The sequence below is a fragment of the Pterocles gutturalis genome, unplaced genomic scaffold (genome assembly GCF_000699245.1).
Source record: "Pterocles gutturalis isolate BGI_N339 unplaced genomic scaffold, ASM69924v1 scaffold15411, whole genome shotgun sequence".
Lineage (NCBI taxonomy): Eukaryota > Metazoa > Chordata > Aves > Pterocliformes > Pteroclidae > Pterocles > Pterocles gutturalis.
The window spans coordinates 16251-37841 of record NW_010100613.1 but is presented as its reverse complement, the minus strand read 5'-3'; the positions used below and the strand labels follow the sequence as shown (position 1 = coordinate 37841).

Genomic DNA, 21591 nt, shown 5'->3' with positions numbered 1-21591 from the left:
TTGTCAGCTACACACAATGAATATATTGCTGTGTGCTTTCCCCAACAATGAGGATTTTAGTAATATGCAAGGTGTATAGAACATAATACCAAAACCTGCATCACAGAAAAGGTTAATTGTTTTCTTATTCAGCTGCCAGAGTTTATAACCTTAGGCCCCTCCCCAGAGCCAAAGTAGGGGTGGCCGTCCATTAGGTTATGTAAATTAAACATATATGTTTTCCTTGTTGGCAAGTTCCAAGCAGTAAGCGAGAGTGCAAACAAGGATCTGTAAGCTGCCACAAAATGTATTCATATTTCTACTCCGTGTTGTAAGAGCCAAAGGGAGGACACGTATGTCAGATGTTGAAAGAACAACTGAATCTTTGTTTTTGATCATTATGGTCAGTCTGTCATGAGGTCTTGTATCTGAACGCTAAAAATGGCACCACACTTGGACATCCCATAGCCTTACACAGTACATTTGTGTTTCCCTAGCCAGCGAGCACTGGTCTCACAGAGACCCTGACTTTATAAGCTAACAAAATAAAGATTCGGGTGCTGAAGAATTGAAGGGAGGGCTTATACAAAGACAATTAACCCTCACACCAAAACCTAATTTTATGGTTTTACTTAAAGCCACACTGAATCAGTTGTGAGAGGGTGAAGATATAAATACACCTCTCTGCTTCATCCATAAGAAGGTGAACAACTGACCATTCGAACAGAGGGTCTTGAAACAAAGCTTAGTTGTCCTTTAAACAATGAAAAGGAGAGGCATACATAAATGGTCACCAAGGCACAATATGACAAAGGTGAAGAGTCCCTGAGACTCTGGTCTGGGTCTGTACCATTCCCCTCCCTATACAAGTAAATGAGAACATTTAGGAAAATATAATACAAAATCTCTTACAGGAAATATAGACTACACTTGCTAAAATCACTTCCCTAAAAGTGTTTATAGCTTTTTTATTTTTTTTTATTTTTTTCTTTTTTTTTTTTTCCTTCTTTTTTTTTTTTTTTTAAAAGACCTTCTTTAAACAGATAATGCAAAGACTGGTCCATTTTTTTCTTACCCGGCAAGCCAAGCTCTAATGACTTCACTAAGCAGAAGTTGTATTAAAATACATCTTCATAGTATTGCTACAATTTGGGTAAATATGTTCTGAACAGCTTGATGAGTACTAAATAAACTTTGCTGTTTTACAGCATACATTTTAATTTTTTTGCACTTTTTAAAGAATAGAAAATGCAATTATAGTGTGCAAAAGAAAAAAAGATTAATTATCTTCTAGCTGAATACTGTAATTTTAAGCCATGCCTTCCATAAAAATGTATTGACATGTGTAAATAGAAGAAAAGAAAAAAAATACAAGCAAACAGAGATTTCATTTCTTTGCAAGGAAAGATTAACTATCACAAACTGGATCGCTTGAGTGCTGTATTCTTCAGACAAAGAAATGAAAAAAACAACCCAGAAACCCACTGAAATGTTTCAAATGTCATCCATTCCATGGTAACAGGTTAAAATTGCAGTGTTGCTTTCTACTACTCCTGTTAACATGGAGAGAATGATTTGCTGCTGGTTGGATACTGAATACAAAAAAGCAAAAGAAAGTTGAGATCATCCCACATGAAGTCATTATTAGAGCTGGCTTTTCCCCCGTTTTGAAGTACAGTAGTGACTTGTAAATTTGACCTTTTCTAAAAATCATCTGAGATTTGAAGATTTAACTGCCTGCTTCACCCAAACAACAACTGCTGAAAGAATTTATTCTATAGAGCCTGCTATACAGTGCTCAAAACGTTTTGGGGTGCTTTTTAATGAAAAGATACCACAGAAAGTAGTTTTAGGTTTTTGTATCTCCGAATCACTAACACATTGTAGAGTCCATTTATTCTTCCATGTTTGAAAATGGTTTCTGCAAAATCAAAATAACTGTTAAACCCCCTTACACCATGCTTCCAACAGCTTGAATTTAATACTTCTTGAATGGAATGACATAATTTATTTTCTTTAATTTGCAGTATGGCTACATCAAACTAGCTTTAAGTCACAACTGTACCTAACCACAGTTCTCTGCAGCAAACCCATGATTTACAATATCTAATATTGTGGTTACAGTGCAGGGAACCGTGGGTAAGAAACCTCCATGTCAGAGTACTGTGGTTGGGGTTTCCCGGAAGAGTGGCAGTTGACACCTCTGGAATATTCATATATAAGTGCTTCAGTCAGATGGTCCTGAGTTGAACGGGTAACTCAGGCACTATGAGAGCCTGGCATTCAGTCTGCGGGAATGTGTGTAACCTCCGTCACTCGAACCGCTTTGCAAACTGTAGTGGTCTTCAGCATCACTGGCACTTCCAATACTGTCCATTTCACCTGGAGTAAACTCCATTCCTTCAATGTCTACTTCTAAAGAAAACATAAGAAGGCACATTTTCAGAAAGGCAGCGGTTGTAGCAAGTAATCACGGGCCAGTATTGCCCGTGTCAATCAACATCCAGGTGAAACCTGAATCATACTTCACTTCCTGTAATTTAAAAAAAAGAACTGGAGTGGTAATTCCTGAGGAAAGGATCATCTTGTCCACCTGAGAATTAAAATCCCTTCTGTCCTCATCCGCATAAATACACCGCATGACATCAATACCAAATGCTGTCACAGAACTGTTCCAACCTGTGCAGAGACACTGATCTTAATGGAACGATTCTGTCTGAGTTTTTGTTGAAAGCTTGAGTTTACTTCTAAATAATGTTTTCTTGCTTCCCTACTTCCCTTCTCCTTCCTGCTCCTGCAACTCCCTTTGGGAAGCCCGTGTTCCATTACCTTGTTCAGAGTCAGTGGATATTGTTGATCCCATACTGTCAGTGCGGATACGCTCCATGCCCTGCACGGATAGCTGCTCCAATCGGCGTTTGAGGTAGCGGTGTTCCCGCTGTAATTGTTCTTTAATATTTAGAGCTTTTCGGTCCTGTTCTTCCAATTTCTTAAAGGGAGAGAAAGATTGTAAGCTGACAGTTTTTACTCATGTTAAAACATAAGTAACTTAAGATGTTCTCATAAACAGTAATTTTAAAGCAATTTAAATATTCTCATCTATTAATTTAAAATTAAAATTAAGTTAAATTTAAAATTTTTGGGTTTTTTGTTACCATTCTATAGAAGTCAGTACAATTTAAGCAGGCTAGGCCAGACCTGAATTTGTTTCACAATAAAATACATGGATACCGGGGGGTGGGAAATGCCTCAGAGACTCTCTTGCCAGTAGAGACGTTCCTCAGCTAAGACCAAATTATTGTTGCCTTGGTTGTGAGGAATATTTAAATCATTTTGTCAGGCAGAACTGGCATCATCTTTGATAACTAGAGTGCAGCTCAGGTTTCAGTCAGAATGCAACACTTCTTGAGGTGAAATAAGAGACTTGTCACCATAAAGGAGCCACTGCGAGCCTCCTGAACGCTCTCCCTCTTACCACAGGCCAAGGAAATGTTTAGCATTTAAAAAGCTTCATTAACAATAATCAGTATTAATTATATACAGTAGGAGGAATTTACTAACAATTCTCTTTATTCTTGCATTTTTTTCCTTGAACATCTGCAGAGCAAATATGATAATTCTGTGATTACCTCCTACCAAATCAGTGGTATTAATCCAAAACTTCTCAGCAAACAGCCTGTGAAAGGATCCTTACACACATCTACCTAAAATCTCCACACACCCCCCCACGTGAATAAAAGAGGGTATTAATTTTGGAAATGAATACTTCACAACTGGTAAAATGTGCTGCACTGTTGGTCCAAATGCAATAACAGAAATAGTATCTTTTAAGATTTCAGCTGAACTCTCTTCCAAATCACTGACAGCCATTTAAAAAAATTGACTGTATAATTAGGGATGAAAGTGTAATGAGTACGATGGGATCAAAAGCAGGAGGGACGCACAAATCAAAACACCTTATATTATTTAAAATGTCTAACTGATGAAGCAAATTACAGGTTGTAGCAGTAAAAGTACTTATAAGAAAGACCAGATTTCTCAGTGAGCTGTGTTTACATGACCACGGAGATTTAGGAGATGTGCAGGGAGCGAATACAGCTGCGGACGATTCTTCCCTACCATCTGAATGAACCTATGCTTGGTTTTCTGAGGAGAGCAGGGTGGGACAGTGCACAGCAAACCACTAGCAAAATGATTGTTCAGAGATTTTGCTGTTCCAATGAAAGCCTGAAGGCAAAAGTATTTATCTTTGAAAAAATAATTGACACTGTTGAACCGGGCAGTTTCCTCGTTGAATGCAGCCTCGTGTTAAGCCCCCTCCCAGGCAGTACACTATGTAGAGATGCATCACACGTGGATACACAATGTTATAATAAGAAAAGGAGTTGGTACATCCATGTACACAACAAACCAAATGTGCCCAATTGATCAGATTTCCTTTTCCTGTATTTTCCTGGCTGCAGTCCCAAACTCTAACAACTATTTTAGGAATGAACTCAGTGATTCATATCCAGGAGACTCAAAACGGGCCAGTGTTTCACGGCAAGTGTCAATATACAGGGGGGTGTGTGTGAAAAGTCCAAAACTAATGACTGCATTAGAAATGGCAGACAGCCAGTGGCATGCTCTGGCAGTGCAGCGGGGAGGTAGCTGACCTGACGAAGAGGAGCAAGTAAGTGGCAACACAGTTAGGGCAGGTTCAGTTAAAATCTAAGAAGGAAAGCTAAACTTCGGTTTTGGTTTTCAGAAGACGAGTACTTGGTACCATGCACGATGGACTTGGAAAGAATCTGTTCCTAGCTTTTTTTATCAGCAGCTGAAATGGTAACTACATGGCTAATCTCTCACACTTGCCACTTGTAAAAACAGTTTTTCAATTTGTCTGCATAAACCCATGATAGGGGGGCAGCCCAAGACAAAAACCACATGCAGTGCCTTTCACGCATGTTAGCCTGAATTATAAACAAGAGGCCAAAATCTCAAATGGTAAAAACAGGGGTTGCCCAGCTGGAGTAAATGTGCTTACAAGAGCTGAAGAAGTAGCTCAGTAAACTTGTTCACCAGAAAGGTTTTGCTTAAATTAATCTTCAGTTCTTCATATGAATTACACCCATTTCTGCAACTGAAGTGAATCTTAATGCTGTACAACAGAAGGCTGTTTTCCAAAATATCGCAAGATTAGTGGCAGTCTTTAGCCTCTCCTGACACTTTTCTTGACCTGTTTCCCTTTAACACTGAAAAAATTACAGTGCTGGACACAGCAGCAGAAACCTGTTCTTTAACTTTTATATTTGAATACTTGTTTGTCTTATTTCTGCACATAACTCCATTCCCCTGAAAATTATGACAGTGAAAATGGGAGTGAAGGTGGCTTTGGAGAGAGGAGGCCTGAGGAATAATTCTCTTTTAATTACCTGTGCAAATGTACAACCTGCAGTGCTGCTGGATCACAGGTGAGATTTTGGGTTGGTTTTTGTTTTAAACTTGTAACACCCATGAAACATGCAAGGGGAGTGGTAACTAAGAGATGGCATTTCATTTTTGGTTTCTTTTAAATGACTGTCAAATACTCCAGGATCTGGTCATCAAGATGTGGGATGGGGATATGGCTTACTAGTAGCTATAATCCCTTTGACTCCATTAGCTTTTTCGATCATGAATGGATCTGGCTCTTTACACTGAAATAAATGCAGTACAATGCTACTTTGCTCAGTCCTTAAAAAATGAATATATTAATCAAAGAATAGCATTGATACATATATATTTTTAAAAATACAGTGTAAACCACTAGTAACTAAGCAGAAATGACAAAATCACCCTTTTATATATCTGAGACTGCAGGGTAAATTCCAAAACACAAAACTTTGATACTGTGACTGAAATCCTTGAACTAATGATGGCCAATATATGCAGAACATCAGACATATGGATATGGTTTTTGTGTGAAAATTAGTTTCCTCTCTATGAATACACATTCCGGAAGATTCTGCATTAAAAGAAACAAAAATATGGATTAATGTTTTTACCTTGATATGCATCTTAGCTCTTTTCAACAGACTTAGAGTGGTGTGTCTGGTGCTGTCCGGCCCGAGAGGCACAAGCTGTTTTAGCTGTTCCAAATATAGCCGGAGTTTAGCCCGCCTGAAATTATTAAAAATGAAAAGCGTTGTAGTAAAGTTGCACCCGAACAGCATATCGTATATGCAAACACCATCTGTTTGCAGGATCTCTGAGCAGAACTCGATTCAACGGTGGCTTCCTTTCCCCTCCCTTTGGCAAAGTTTCAGACTGAAAGGTCACTTGAAATGCAGTAATGCTGCTTGGCACATTCAGATAGCAGTTTCATACCTATATTTCAAAGCGGTTTGCCCAGCCTGGTTAGTCCCATCTTAACGAAGGGGGAGTACGCTCAGAGATCTGAGAAATCCAGGCAAGGCTGCACACTGAATTCATGGCTGCGTAAGAAAGAAAAACTGGGACTTCACTCCAGCCCAGTGATTTTTGCAAGCAGAGACAGAGCTGTGGGAGGGAGCAGGGAGGCTGCAGAGCCCGATTCCCCTCTCCCCCATTATCCCTGCCTGATGTGATAGACATGCTCCTGCTACACAAGGCAAGGGCATCCAAGCATCTCTGCACAGCTCCAAGCTGCTTCCAGCCATGGTTTATCGAGAGGAAGGTCCTGATTCTCCTTCTCCTCCCATCTACTGACCCACAGCACCCCCGAGAAGGAGACATTCCTCCTCTCCCCATACAGCCAGGACAACCTTTATTATAAACACGTAAGAGAAAATACCGTCCAGCCATACTGAGTCCTGCTTTCTCTGTTACTCCTTTGCAAGTACCACTGCTGCTGCTCTCAACAACAATCTCTCTGGTACTAATGACATTAAATCCGTCAGTAAAAAGAGGATAAACAAAGTGGTATTTCTACAGCTACTTCGTTTCCAAACTTTGTCTGTCTTTGAGAAAGAAGCTGGCAATACAATAGTCCATGATACAGTTGCTTCAGCTATCCAAAACAAGGCATTGGCAAACCAAAGTATCGTGTGTGAATGCGTTTTTACAGTTAAATCCAAATTAAAATCTCTCCTGGTTTTAATGCACAATTCTTGAACAGGAATCCATATAAAATCACCTTTCATTTTTGCAACGAGATAGAAATAGATGCAGAAGCACTTACATGAGCAACATCTCTAATATTTTCCTTTCTGCCAGTCCGTTACAGATTGAACAAAACCATGACCTGGAGCATGCTGACATCCCCCACAAAGCAGGAGTAACAAGTGAAGCAGATCACAAGTGTGAGATGAATAATCATCTTTTTCAAATCTGTTCAATGCTGCATTAAGGAAACAAACTTTGCAGAAAATTTAATGCTTCTGGTCAACAATGAACCTTCTTTTGAACAATCAGTTCAGAACCAGAATTCAGCATCAGTGTTTGAAATGCAGCTGAAGAGGATTTAATATGCAGCAAATGACAAATTACACATGTGTAATTGGAATGATTAGCGTAATGTGAAAACAACCTGACAATTAATGAGGAAAAAACCCAAAGCAAAATAAAATCTAATTAAAATACAGTCCTGTAATGACTGCACAGTCACATGTTTAGTCCTGGCTGACTATAAATCAGCAATGTATTACGTAGGAATTCAAGAGCATTTTTATAAAACTGTTAATTCTTTCTTAAAGTCACTTAGGGAAAAAAAGAATATTGGTGAAAATGCGATTCTCAAGAGAAAACTGATGACAGATTCTTTGTTTAGGCCTGGGGTTCATTTTTAAATACAAGGCTCTAAACGTGACCATCTATATGCTTCTATTTAAACAACGTCAACAAAGACTGGGGTAAATAATTATAAAAATACCCCCATCAGATCACAGAGCACCTCTGTGGCTGCAAATTTAAACTGGAATCTAATGTAAATAGATCCCAAAGGTGAAATTCCAGAATTGGGGACTACTGGTCCTAATACAGAAAATCCTGATCAGGTGAATCTTCATTTCTGTGTCTTTAATATCTAACGACTATCTGGCTGGTTTTGTATTTTAAATAAAAAAAACTTGCTTCAGGGACTAAATTCAATTAATCTTTTGCCTCCAAACACACACGCAATCATCTGCGTCACTCAGCACAACTTGTATGCAACTGTATTTAGACAGCTGACAAGAAAGTGGGGACTGAAGACAAAGGAGGATACGGCAAGGAAGAGGACAAGAATAGTATCCATGTAGTAAATAGAGAGTTAAATACATTGAAATGGAACGATCAATATTCTTGCAGTAATTAAAAGTCTGATAAGGACTATACCGAATGGCTGATCTGAGATCTACTTAATATTAATCCTGGAAAACATTAATGAAACCAGAGTACATACTCATCTGCCTCTGTTATTATCTGAAGAAAGTCTGCTTAACACAGGGAGAAAATAAGGATTTAGTGCACTTCCTCACCATCAACTGGGGAATTAACAGAAACCTTAAGAAGATCCAGTGGGCACAGCTGTGTGTCTTTCTAAAGCGCTAATTCTTTTATGTTACCTGCCAACCAGGTAAAGCAGGACTTTACAGAAGTGCCACAAAGAACACATGACTGAAGCTAAGAAGAATATTTTAACTGGTCTACGAAAATAATTAAAAAGAGCTACATATTAAAAAAAATGGCTTTAAGGCGTTCTCAGAACTAACGATAGCACTAAATGTAATAAACACACTTGCTAAAAGACCTGCTCTAACTTCACTCTTTTTTTAAGGCACTTTTTCTTTCATTCATTTACTCAGCACCTATGAAACTCTTAAAGATTTTAAAGCATAAGCATGTAGATCTTTACATAAATACAGGCTGGTTTATTTGTCTAAGTCATATATTGTAACACAACAGCATAATCAATGACATAGATTGTGAATGTAAAAAAATAAAACTAGCCCATCACAATTCCAGTGGTACTGGAGTAAACATCACCATGTTTTTCATTTTGCACATCTTAGAAAAAACTGTAAGAATGCAAGAAAACATTTCAGGCATGTTATGTTAAGAGATCACACCAGCAGGAACAAGGGACTCAAATTCACAGCAGATAAGTTGTTGCGTACAGACTCTGCCAGCACTAATTTCTCTCTTTTTTCTGCAGGGACCTGACAGCTTTTGCTTTTCCTCTGCTGACTGTGACCGCTGGAGGAGGGAAAGGCACTCACAGAGGTAATCACAGCCAGAGCTGCTTTTGCATTTTGCAGCTCGTGCTTTAAATTCCACCTAGAAAAGAAGCAAGAAAAAGCAGCCTGGTCTTAGAGCAGTGGGTTAACGATCTCTGTGCATGAAATGTGGCTGAAGTTGGGTAATTATGCTCTGCTCCAGCTTCCAAACCTGACTGTTACACCTTCACCCACACAAAGCACGGTGTCAGGCCAGAACGCTGGTGCCTACAGAAGTGGGCACTTTTCTCACCTCAGATGGATGCACGGAAATAACCCCCTGTCACTGCTACTTAATTTATCAGGGAAGGTAAGGATCTCAAAAAAGCCATCCAAAATTTTAATCCTCAAACCTGCAGCCCTCTCTTTTGGGTACAGCCCCACGCATGGAGGGAGGTGCATGGGTAACCTGGCTCTGTTTTACCACATTTTCCTTTCTGGCAGAAGATAAAGGGGTTTCAGATGTTCAAGAGTTCAGTGTTTCCCTGTAAGTAGCAAACAACACGGTCCTATAAATCTGCATTACAGCTCTGGTAACGCTTAATAGAAATTAAATACAGAGCCCACAGACTTGGTCAGTGTTCCACAGCAGTGGCCACGTCCAGGAGCGGTCAGGTAGTTCACCATGTTCACATAAAGGAGAATGTAACTTGTTGACAACACGTAACAGGTAGCAGCTGGAATTCTCCTGAACTGGTTTTGAGTCCATGAAAGCTGTGATAGGCAATGCTGGCAGGTATTTCAGAACCAGTAACAAAATGAACCCTGGAGCCCCACAACTTGGTGGGACAAAGCAGCAACACAGTGTTGTTAGGAATTTCCCCCCAGTACGAGGATATCCACCAGGAATTAATTTGAAGACAACTCACTGACTCTAGTCCTCAGAGACTCCAGTTTGCTCCAGTTCTCAGCTGTGTAAAGGCTGGAGCAATGCTGACCAGAGAAGCTAGGTTTCACCACTTCTCCAAGAAAGGCTGCCATGCAAAAGTAAATTAAGATCTTTGACTTTAACCAATTTAAAATTTGTGCTAAATGAGCCTGTTAGATAACGGTCAATAAGCTTCCCCATATGTATGGAATTCCATATGCAAATCCATTTTAGCACACCAAGAAATGCAATGCTAAAATGCAGAGATTAAAAAAAAGAAACAAAAGAGCCTATTGTTCACACTGGATAATCTTCATTCCAAGGAAACTGCAACAATTCCAAGAAATTCCTACAACTACTTGATGGGTGGTGGCAATGGGAACACAAGGCCAAATAATATAACAAGAGGCAATGATTGTGAATTGGGAGATTCAGGGTGGACTTTAGGAACTATTTTTTTTGCTAGGGTGTGGTGCACAATCAGAATAGGCTGTCAGAAAGGCTGCAGAAGTGCCATCCTTGGAGGTTTTTCAAGACGCATCCAGAAAAAGACACTGCCATTCAGAGGTCCCTCCAATCAACATTTCTATAAGAACTGAAATCAGAGACTGCTTGTAAAGCTGTAGCATTCGACTCACAAGATTTCTCCCATCCACGTAACAGCAAAAAAAAACCCCCACCAATTGTGAGACTTAAAGCTGTGCCTGTGTGATCGATACAGCGCTGGTAGTTTTGTGGAGCGACCCAATCCACCTGCAGTCTTTCCACGGGGGCTCTCCAGGGCTTTTTTAGGTCCAGCCCAGCAGACAGAAGTGGCCTATACCTATTCAGACAGCAGATAGTTGTTGATGCAGTAGTTATGCAACTTTCTGATAGCAGCGAAGGTGTGTTTTTTTGTTCTGTAAACCAGACAAGTATAAATCTATAGACCTCATTTGTGGGAGGGAACAACATCCATTGTTTAAGCCACTGATCTGCACGAAGCCAGCTGGAAAGGCAAAGCCTTCCTTCAGCAAGCTGCTTAGTCCTCAGCGTGGCGTGCCTTAGCCAGGCCTTGGCGAAATTAAATGGCCCCAGACACTCATGAGAGTTAACAGAGCGACAGTGAAACACGTGCTTGTCAGCCCCGTCACCTTGGCTGGGCAACCCAAGGAGACAAAGCTGCCGACAGCCTTCTGTGCACCATGGGGTAGGCATTTCCTCAAAGCTGCACCCAAAGGCATGAAAAAACAGTTCCTCTGTTGACACTGCACTGCTGACTGATAGAGATCACCTGCACAAAGGGTCAAAAGGGCCACGTTCATCTGCTTCTCAACAATCACGGGCAAGAGCATAAAACTCACTGGAGAGAAGTCAAATTCATGGGTGTTCCCCTTGCACATCCTCAAGGTCTCAGTCCACAGCCTCCCCAAATTAGAAGAATGACTCTCATACACCCACTCTCAAGCTGTCTGCAAAAGGGAAGAAGTAACTCTATCAGCAAAGTTTGTCATCCCGTGGGAAGTCCCAGAACAGCTCTGGTCTGTACCCACTCATTCCTACTAGCACATTGCCCAGTCAAGACACGGAGCTCTCTTGGCCGTACTGGGAGGCATCTTAGAGCTGCAGCACCTCCAGCTGATGGCCAGCAAGGATCTGGAAGGCCAGGAAATGCACAAAAAGCCACTAAGTGTCCATATTCTCATACTGCCTGCTCTGAATTTCCCTTCCTGCTGGCTCCAGCAGAAGCTGGCTGGGCTAGACAGGGTGGTGTTGCTTCAACACCCACAGCCCAACGTACCTCTCACACCATAGTGCATCACCAAAGCACACATGGGCATGAAACAAGATTCTTTAATGCTAAAAATGCTTGCATGGCTGAACATGTGTCTGTATGTCAGATGTCCCAAATTTAGTCTACTAAACTAGCTGTGTGTGCAGGAGGTTGACATACTCTCGAATCAATTGCTAAATATACCTGCTTGGTGATGTTCTGAAAAGAAGAGGACACTACAGATCAAACACTCATATGACATTGAAAAGGCAATCACTACAAGCTGCACTAGTGAGAACAACAGATATATCTGAAATAGATGCAAAAATTTAAAATTCGTCATTTCTGTATATTAACCACTTCAGTGCAAAAACCAGACAGTGTCCTACCCTATCGCAAGGCAAATCCAGTACAAATTTAAGACAAACAAAACCCCCCACTTCAAGGAATATAAACCCATTTGAAATGAATCTAGAAGATGATGTATTATTACAAACTGGACAGAACTACCAAAGCATTTCAGATTCCTTCTCTCTCATGTTTCACATTTTTTTCCACATTCAAACCTGTCCTGGTGCTGTGCAATGAAGTTAACACACCACACAAAGGTTTAAATATAGAGCAGTTATTAAATTTTTCATTGTTGCTAATGACTATGTAATCTGGCTTAACAGCATATATAGGATGAAGTCAGAGAAGGATCTGTGCACCCAAAATTCACTTTTGGAGTCAAATCTTCTCCAGGTACAATGTGAACCAAAGTGGTCTGGGCTGAGGCCACAGCTCTGGGTCAGAGACCCCTGCAGTGTATCAACGGTTGTGTTTTCTCCCCAGAGAAAGGTGGTTTTATCTCCCTACCAGACCTATTAAATATACCTATGAAATTCAGCATAAAATACAGAAGTGAGCTAACTGCAATTATAAGAAGCTCGTGTTTTTACAGGAAGACTCTTCACAGTTTTATTTATGAAATGCAAACACCTGTGTACAGGCAGCACTCAAGTTCTAGATAGAATCAGCAAACACAGAAGCTCAGGATTCTTTGTGACCTGTGCTGGTCAGGATGAACACAGACAGCACTATTATTCATAAAGTTATCATCATTTAAAACTTTTTAAGAAACGCAGACCAGCAGTAAAAACTTCCCCATTGAGACTTCAGGATTCACCTGCCACCCAGGTAAAACTGGAGGGAGGAACTCTGCCTGCCTTCTGACTCCAACACCAACCCTTTCTTACTAGAGCTTGACACAGCAAGTCAAGGTCTCTTAAGGGCTTCAGCTCTTCTTACTTTGTGCATAGTCACACTCTTGAGTGATAAGAGTTTTGCTGCAAATGGCTTTAATGGTACTGAAAATTAAATGTGTTCGTAGTACTCTGTATATCCCTGGATACAATGGCCATACATATAATGTAGGTATACACGTAATGTAGGTATACCCCACTCTCTTAGTAGAAGTTGGTAGTCAAGCGTACTTGCCTCACTCCTCCTTAAGCTAACACTTCTCTTAATGTAAGTGTCAGGAATGATATATTTACAGCTCTACAAGACTTTTTATAAGCTACCAAAGACGATCCTCTTCTAATTAAAGCATGGTTGTTTACAAAGGCATTTAAAGAGATTATATATAAACTACCACCTTAAGAAATCATAGAAATTCAATAATATAAAAAAGGTTCTAAAGAAACCTATTTATTAATGGTCCAGACAGAATTTAGTGTGCCTTCAGAAAAATATTTAATACTTTCTGCTCTACAAAGGATACTTCAAATACATTTCTTTTTTCCAAAAGAGGCTCTAGCTCATACTCAAGCTGCACAATTTCAACTACACAACAAATCTGCTTTAGTGAAAAGGAAATAAAACCTCTTACTATTAAAGCACTGTACCATAGCAAGGCACCCAGTGTGCTGATTGCTACGAGATGTGTGAAATGCCTCCTCACAGCTGAGTGCCTCAGAGTCAAAACCAGAAAATTCAGTTGCACCCTTACAGCAAACCTCTTGGCCTTCTATTATCCCATAAAAGATAAGCCAAACACCAGCGTTCTGCAATAGATGCCCTTTTTTTTTTTTCCGTATTAAAAACAAAATCCTAAAGTTTGTGCTGTTCGTGAAGACTCATTCAAGATTTGTTCCACATGGCATTTTTTGCCCATGTCTAACACCTCACAGAGGCCTCTGCAACTAAATTCAGCAGCAAAGCCCAGGAAGGCACGGCAGCAGGTAACAGGCAGAAGCAGCTGCAAGTGCCTAATTGCAGTGATTGTTAGTGAATTAACTGTAACAGCCCTACCATCAGTGCAACCACCTTCTTTATTTACTTTAGTATTAACTGGGAGTTTCATCCTCTAAATGCATTTGCAGTGTGCTGAGTATTTTTGTGTATCTGATGTGCTCAATTGAAACCAGCCAGGTAGCTTTAGCAGCCAGGCAGTTGGTGGTCTTTGGGTATTGCAGAAGTATCCAAACACAAGACATTAACTGCCTACGAAGGCAATGGCTACAAGTGTATCTTACCATCACTAGCTTTCAAAGAGTCAATGCTACTGTGAACTTAGTCATCTGCATGTTTTCACGTGAGTACTGCTCAGAAATGTCTGGTGCTGTTCCTAACGCGAGGGAAGACAGAATAAAACCTCTGCTGCCTGTTACACAGCTCACCATTTCAATGTTTTGTGCCTTTTATCACTCTGAAAAATATTTAAGTGTTCTATTTCAGTATATATAAATGCACACTGCAGCATTCACAGTGCATTGTATTTACTTTCACTTAGTGCTGCTTCAGCCAGACTTGCTAAGCCAATACTCCACACTTTAATTTGCCTTTTTACCTTCCAAAAGTTGTGTCTTGTTCACGTTTTAAAACATATGCGTGAAACCAGAACTTATTCCTACATCTTCCAGCAAACATAAGTGAAGGGAAGTATCTGCAGTGCCCCAAATGTATGCGTTTTTGGCCAGCTAAGCCTCTTGGCAGCAGCATGCCAAAAGCTAGCTGAGATGCGAGCTGGGGACAAGTGAATACTGGATGGTCTGCGAGAGGGAAGCTGCTGACTGGCAGACATTGCTGCCCGTGTCGTCCTCTTCCCCTCTCTCTCTTTTCCCCATCCCTCCAGTAGCTCCCTGCTGAATGCAATGACAGCTGACTGTCCTGAATTACGAGCACTAGGCTACGTCAACATTTCTTCATCTCTCAAAATGCCTACAAGCCAACTTGCGTGCTCCTTGCGCTCCAGTTCCCACCAGTGGCTGAGCTGTGGTGGCCCGAATACTGCTGTAAGCCAGGGGCAGAAGCTAAAATGGGCAAACAACAGGAACTCCTGGGGCTCACGTTCGGCTGGAATGACCCTGTAAAGCGACCTGGACAACACCAGCGTGAGAGACCCAACTGGAGCCTCAGCAGCTGGTGCCTGGCCAGACCATCCACGTGCTGTCCCTTCAGGAGCGTCTCTGACAGCAGAAGCAGACAGACTGATGAGGGTCCCAGAGCCAGTTTGACTTTGGCCAGCAGAAGAAATAAATAGTGCCTGTTGCCATATTGTTCCTCGATCTTCTCCCACTCAAGTTCTCCTCCTGCCGCAGAGAGCAAGCGTGAGCTGTCAAGAGAGGCGTGCAAGGTGAGACCCAGGTACCCCCCCATCCACATGACTGAACTGCCTGCAGACCAACACAGCAAGACAACACCACCAAAATACAGTGGTTTGTTTCCAACCAGTCCTTTTCCTTCATGGGCTAATGGCAGGCACCCAGAGGAGCACGCGTGCAAGGCAACACGCAGGCAGGACCATGTCAGCAAGGACAGCAGGGCAAGTGAGCACCAGGAGCTCTGGCTAGTATCAGTTTTAACTGCTAGGGAACCATAGCCTCAGGCTCTGCGGTGTTAACAGCTGCAGGACCTACATCTGACCACCCTCATCTCCTCTCCTTGTTTTTTCCAGGCTCCTCCCTGCAGGCAGGCTTGTCCTGATAGCTTTCCTCAGGCTTCAGCCATCCCACTGCCTTAAGCTGCTCCCATTGGAAGAGCAGCCACAAAAGGTTTAACAGCCCTTCATTGTCTTGGGTCTCAGAGATAAGTAATAGCAACACACAGAAATTTGATATGTGTTTTATGGGAAATGTCAATAGGAATTTACAAGCTATAAAGGGATTCCCAAAAGCATCACAAGCAAACATAATGGCAGCTGGATATCATTTGTCTTTCCCGGATAGTGACCACCTCAAATTTACATGCACAGGATTCTCCATCCTTTGATGAGAGGCAATAAAATCTCTGACCTTTGCAAGAATGTGAGGCAACAGAAAACAGTTGAAATCTCCTGCAGTATTTTTTTGCCCCTGTATGGATTTCTTTTCCTCTGCAGAAAAAAAAAGGAGATTCCAACCTATATTTTAGCATTGCATCCTTCAGGTTGTGCTCATCTATAAAGAACAGTTTCTATTTTTTAAACCTTCTAAGTCAATGTCAGACAAATCTGAACAATTATTACACCTATAGAAAAGGAATTTCTGTTTCAAGCGTCTTCTATTTTTAGCCCTGTTACCTACGGATTATTTTTTAATGTTTACCTCTCAAAATGCTTTTTAAGTGTAGCAAGAAAAGTATCACCGAGTACCACGAGCTCAGCATCGCACAATACCTACCTAATGCAGGAAGATGAACAACAAACAGTGCCTTGAGGGGAAATACACGAGTGATGGAAATACCATTGTACATGCTTGAAAACAGAGTCCACAAAAAATGATCAGCCATGCTTTTAATAAACATTTAATACGTCATTCATCCAGCTTTCCACCCATTTTTTTTTCACACATTAAAATGCACACATTGCAACTTAGTAGTCCTAAATTAGACCTCTCAAACCCATCTGTTGCACTGGCACTCAAGTTTCTTAGATTACACTGCAGGGAGACTTAAGATTTTAAGTTTGTCTGATACCTCAGAATAGTGACAGACCCAATTAGATAAGGAAAGTACCATTGCAAGACCATGCCACTCCAAGTATCAAGCAGGTTTAATTCCCACTTGAAGTTACATGGAGGTACGCACGCTCCCCATTGAAACCCCAAGAGTGGATTAGGACTCACCATCATTTACACCAGCATGCTAACGCTTTGGTCCTCGCTGGCAGTGGAACACCGCAAAACAAATTTGCACAGCAAACCCAAACCCATGACACTGGTCTGCAGTTCTGCAATAGGTGTGCTTTCAGTTGCTACCTTTCACAGTACTCTTGTAAGTGATTTATTGCTGAGCACAGCTCAAAGAGAACTGCATTTATTTAAACAAGGAAAGCTGTGTAACAACAATGGGTTTGCACTGGGCTTACACATCGAGGAGAACAGGATGATAACTATAACTTTCCACAAATTTACCAGTCACCAAAAGGTGGTTGAGGAGGATGCAGTCAGTCTTCCCCACAAGTGTCCCTCTCACGTGGTGCTTGAGGCACAAGGTGCAGCATGGCTCTGCGCACACGAGCCACACGTTTATCTGCTGACAACACCCCAGAGCAAGTCACTGCTTACAAATCAGCTCATGGCTTGAAACCGGCTCTAATTATCAGACTGTTTCCCCACATCAAAATGCTAAGCAAGAACATCGTGTCTCAGGACATTTGCCAACAGGAAGGATCTTAAAAAAAAAAAAAAAAAAGGGGGGGGGGGGTGACTACAGTGCTTAGAGAAGCCTAGAAAAGTTGAGCTGTGTCAAAGCACTAAATGAAGAGAGCATGGTACAAGGCCCAGCGAGCTTTTTCTGACCAATTTTAAATCTCCCTATAGACCTAGTTATTTTATACATATGACAAATGAGGGGAGAAATGTGTCCAAGATTTTTTTTTTTTTTACACCACTGTATGATGCCAAATTAAAGGAGAGGCAAGTCAAGCTGAATTATTTTAGCTAAATTTAAAACATGCATTGCCATCACACACTGCACATGAGGCCTAGGGATGGGAGACTGCCAGAATTAAGCAGCCTTTTCCTGCATCAAGTTAAATTAAGAGTGTGAGGCATCAATGTCTGCAATACTGGATACCTGTGACGGTGGTTTTATTGTCTATTGTCCCTCTACATCCAAATGCCAAGTAAATACCAAGCGTCCAATTTAACTAGCCTGACAAGTGCTGTAGGGACTCCGTGTTCCCATGTGCAGGAGGCACCAAAAGAAACAACAGCAATTCACACTGCAGTTCTAAAACCTAATACAGAGTTAAGGCAACTGTATCTCCAGTTCAGCACCTAAACAATCACCTTCTCCTTCACAGAGGTAGGAAGTTTTAAGCTCTGACTGGGAAATTAAGTACCAGAAAGGGATGTTCAGTCTTACTTCTGTTTTTGCTTTTGCTAATACTTCCTCAGTGCCTGTACCTACCAAAGCTTCGTGGCCATTTTAGAGGGAGTAGCTAATGGTGGTAGCTTGAGCATGCACAAGAAAAGTTAACTGGCTTTCAGGGGAAAGGAGGTGGTGGGTGTTGCTGTTCTTTACCGCCGTAGATATCTGAGATGCCCTCCAACGAGACAGCTGGGGTGCCCTAGGATACGAGCCAGGTGCCTGTTCCAGCCAACCAAAGGCTGTTTCAGACCCCAAATAAGAAACCAAAGGAAAAGAATAAATAACCTTGAAGTAATTAAGAATACATGTCCCCAGATGTCTTGCTGTACATCTCCAACTCTGTCATTGAAATCTTGTAATTAGAGGCGGACAGAAAAGACAGTGTAAGGTGTATATATAAACAAATTTAGGGGAAGGATTAAATGCACTGACTATAATTAAAAATGATCTCTTCCAAGGCTACAGTGGGTACTCTTACTTTCATATGAATTAAAAGCTGATCAACACTTATGTAGTATTTCCCCCCCAAACAGTGACAAAATCATCATGGGACAGTGGACAGTTGCAGATTTCCAACAGTCCTGCCTCAAAGTTTAGATGTAGCTTGCCACAGCACAGATAGTGCCTTGTTTAAAATTTAATTTCCGTCCTATTTCCCTTTCTATTGAACAGCACAAAACTGGTTGTCTCTGTGCCAGACACGGTGCAGTCGAGCAGAATCTGAAAATGATCCATTTTGGGATTATAAAGTATGGAGCAGTTTTTCAGAACTCTGCCCCCCTTCCTCTTTCTTCTTCTTTCTTCCCCACAAAACTCAGCCCAGATTTCTTAAGCACAATGTCCTGAGGTTATCTGGCAATGGAAGTAAGCGCCAGAAGTTTGGACCCACTTGCCATGTGAGTATGTAAAGTCAGGCAGTGGGAACCAAGGCAGCCGACAGTCTATTTCAAACACCTGTTAGCACCTAAACCCAATAACTGCTTCTAGCCAAACACACACAACAAGCTCCCTAATTTCCCTAGCAAAAATTATTTGCTCCACCCATGCTGGTAATTTCAGCAGTCAACACAACAGCATTTACCAATCAGGATTAAGTCAGCTTTCTTGGAGGAATTACAGGGTTTGCTACCTTTATGTTTTGTAAATACCTGTATGTAAGACACACAGTGTCTGTGCAGACAGCATTTGCAAACAGTGATGGTAAGCCCAACTTCAATAGGCACTGCTGAGTTCTGGCAGCATTTACATGCCAGGCAGGCCCCTTATTTAGCACCTTGCATCTTCATTTAGTTACCTAAATTGAAACATCAATGAAAGAAAAGCAGACACATTTGTTAGGCATTAATCCCAAGGTGGCAGTTGGGAGGAGAGGGCTTGCAAGGAGTCCTCCAGCCTTTTAGAGATATTTTACTACATTGCTTTCTGCTGTAAGATAGAACATAATGTAGGCTTTCTTAATGTAGGGCATGTAGCCTGTAACTAGAGTTACTAGTTTCCAAGTTAGAAGCATTGCAACAGATGACCTCATGTACCTACATCCAAGCGCACACCTCTTCTGTATCAGCTACACCCATCTCCAGGCACTGCATGATTAGTTACACTCATTTGTATACAAAAAAAATGCATAAAATTAACTAGAATTAAACAATAATATTAGCCACTTGACATCCTTTGGCAAGTCCTGTCACTCTGCCGGATTCTAGCAGGGTGTGTACATAGGTCAGTATACACGTTTCAGTTTCCATCTGAAAACACAGCACTCTATGGAAGTCCCAAAACAACCCTCTCCTTCCAAAAATATGGAGGGGCAGGAGAGGGAAACTAATATCTTACCCATTCTTGTGGATTGCACAGTTCTTCAGAACAAGGAAAGTCAGTTTTAACTGGATCACATGCATGGAATTTTTATTTGGTTGTTTGGGTTTGGTTTTTGGGTTTTGGCTTGGTTTTTTTTGGTTTTTTTTTTTTTTTTCTTTTTTTGGTTTGTTTTGGGTTTTTTTGTGGGTTTTTTGTTTGTGTGGGTTTTTTTGGGTTTTTTTGGTTTTTTTTTTTTAAAAGCCCCAGTTAAACTGCTGTGAAGGAACAGCATTATGCTTTTTCACATTTATGATCTGCCGGCTAAATCGGCTAAATGTTCATGCTCAGTACAGTTTCTGGAACCTTAAGTGCATCCTTGGTAGCTGCCGGATATGATGTGGGGTCCAGCTTGCAAGCAGCCACGCACAGCTCCGACTGAAATCCCCTGAGTAGGATGCAGAATCAGGCCCACAGCCTGCCACACGCTGAACCACTGTGTGTAGAGAGGGGGGATTAAAAATGATTTGGCCTGCAAAGGAATTCTGTGTAGTATATCTAAGCACAAGTGTCCACTGACAGCGACCTCGAGGGGAAAGCAGCACAAGCTGCAACAGGAAAGTACGCATTGCTGCACACAGAAAGAGACATTTTGAATTTGGGACCAGGCTACGGTATATCCAATACTCAAATGGGGTGAGCAGCCCACGGAAAGGAGCACTGAAAGTAGAGCTAGAGATGCCAATACAGCATGGAGGCAGGGAGAGGAGGGGACAGGACAGGCAACCCACAGAATATAGCCACCTCCTCCAGCCTAGGTTACTCCTTTAGTGTTTACTCTAACCAGGTACCCTATGTCATTGAAATTTTGTGTTCGTGACATACTTGGGAGAAAATAGTCCAGCCTCCTGCAGTTTTCGTGTGAATCCTGAGTGCAAAGCCAACCTTGCCTTAAAGAGCCATACTGCTGGCTTTCAGGTGCATTTGCCACCAGTTCCAGCCATGGCAGGTACCACTTCTGTATACCCAGCTTTCATCTGTGGGCTTCCACAGACCTGAGTGGTGGGGATTCAGCCAAGGATTCCCATCACATTATGTGAGATTTGTTTCGAAGACCAGCTTCTAAAGCCCATTCGCTGCCTAAATACCTTAAAAAAAAAGATCAAGTTCCAGCTCACTTGCCCAGATGTAGCTAAGCAAGCTTAAAAGGAAAACATTTTTTTTTTTTAATCCCTAATTCAACAAATCATTTTCTCCTCCAATCAAGAGAACAGTCACCACCAGGCATCTCTTGCCCTGTTTGCAGGGAATCAACACCTAGCTGTTCTCTGCACCGTCCTGAAAGTACCTAGAAGTCTGGCCCGTCTATCTCTATTTCGTACAAGACCAGCCCATGCTTTCTAGCATGGCGGATAAGAATTGGCCAGGTCAATTAGCAGATGCTGAGAACATAAACCACCTTTCATATAGTCCATTAGAGGCCGACACACAATGGACTTATGTTTGGAGAGAGGGATGAACAAATTCAAGTGGAAAAAACGCATGCACTTGGTTTTTTGCCCATCTGCTCTCTGCTGGTTGCCTGGCTGGCCAGGAAGCACACGGCTTTCTGGAGCCCAGACCCAACGCTGCACTTAGGCTCCGCAGTTCAAAGCTGACTTCAGCAG

The 21591-nt window shown here is 41.5% G+C and overlaps 1 protein-coding gene across 1 annotated transcript in view; it reads right to left on the bottom strand.

Annotated features, from left to right (window-relative positions):
• Window positions 1–943: 943 nt before the first annotated feature.
• MXD4 (MAX dimerization protein 4) overlaps window positions 944–21591 on the bottom strand; it is a 36482-nt gene continuing 15834 nt past the window's right edge. The window contains exons 3-5 of the mRNA XM_010080605.1: window positions 6006–6120; window positions 2809–2968; window positions 944–2394 (exon numbers count right to left, since the gene is read on the bottom strand). Of these exons, the coding sequence (XP_010078907.1) occupies window positions 2246–2394; window positions 2809–2968; window positions 6006–6120 (424 nt within the window). The 3' untranslated portion in view covers window positions 944–2245. The remainder of the gene's footprint in view (window positions 2395–2808; window positions 2969–6005; window positions 6121–21591) is intronic.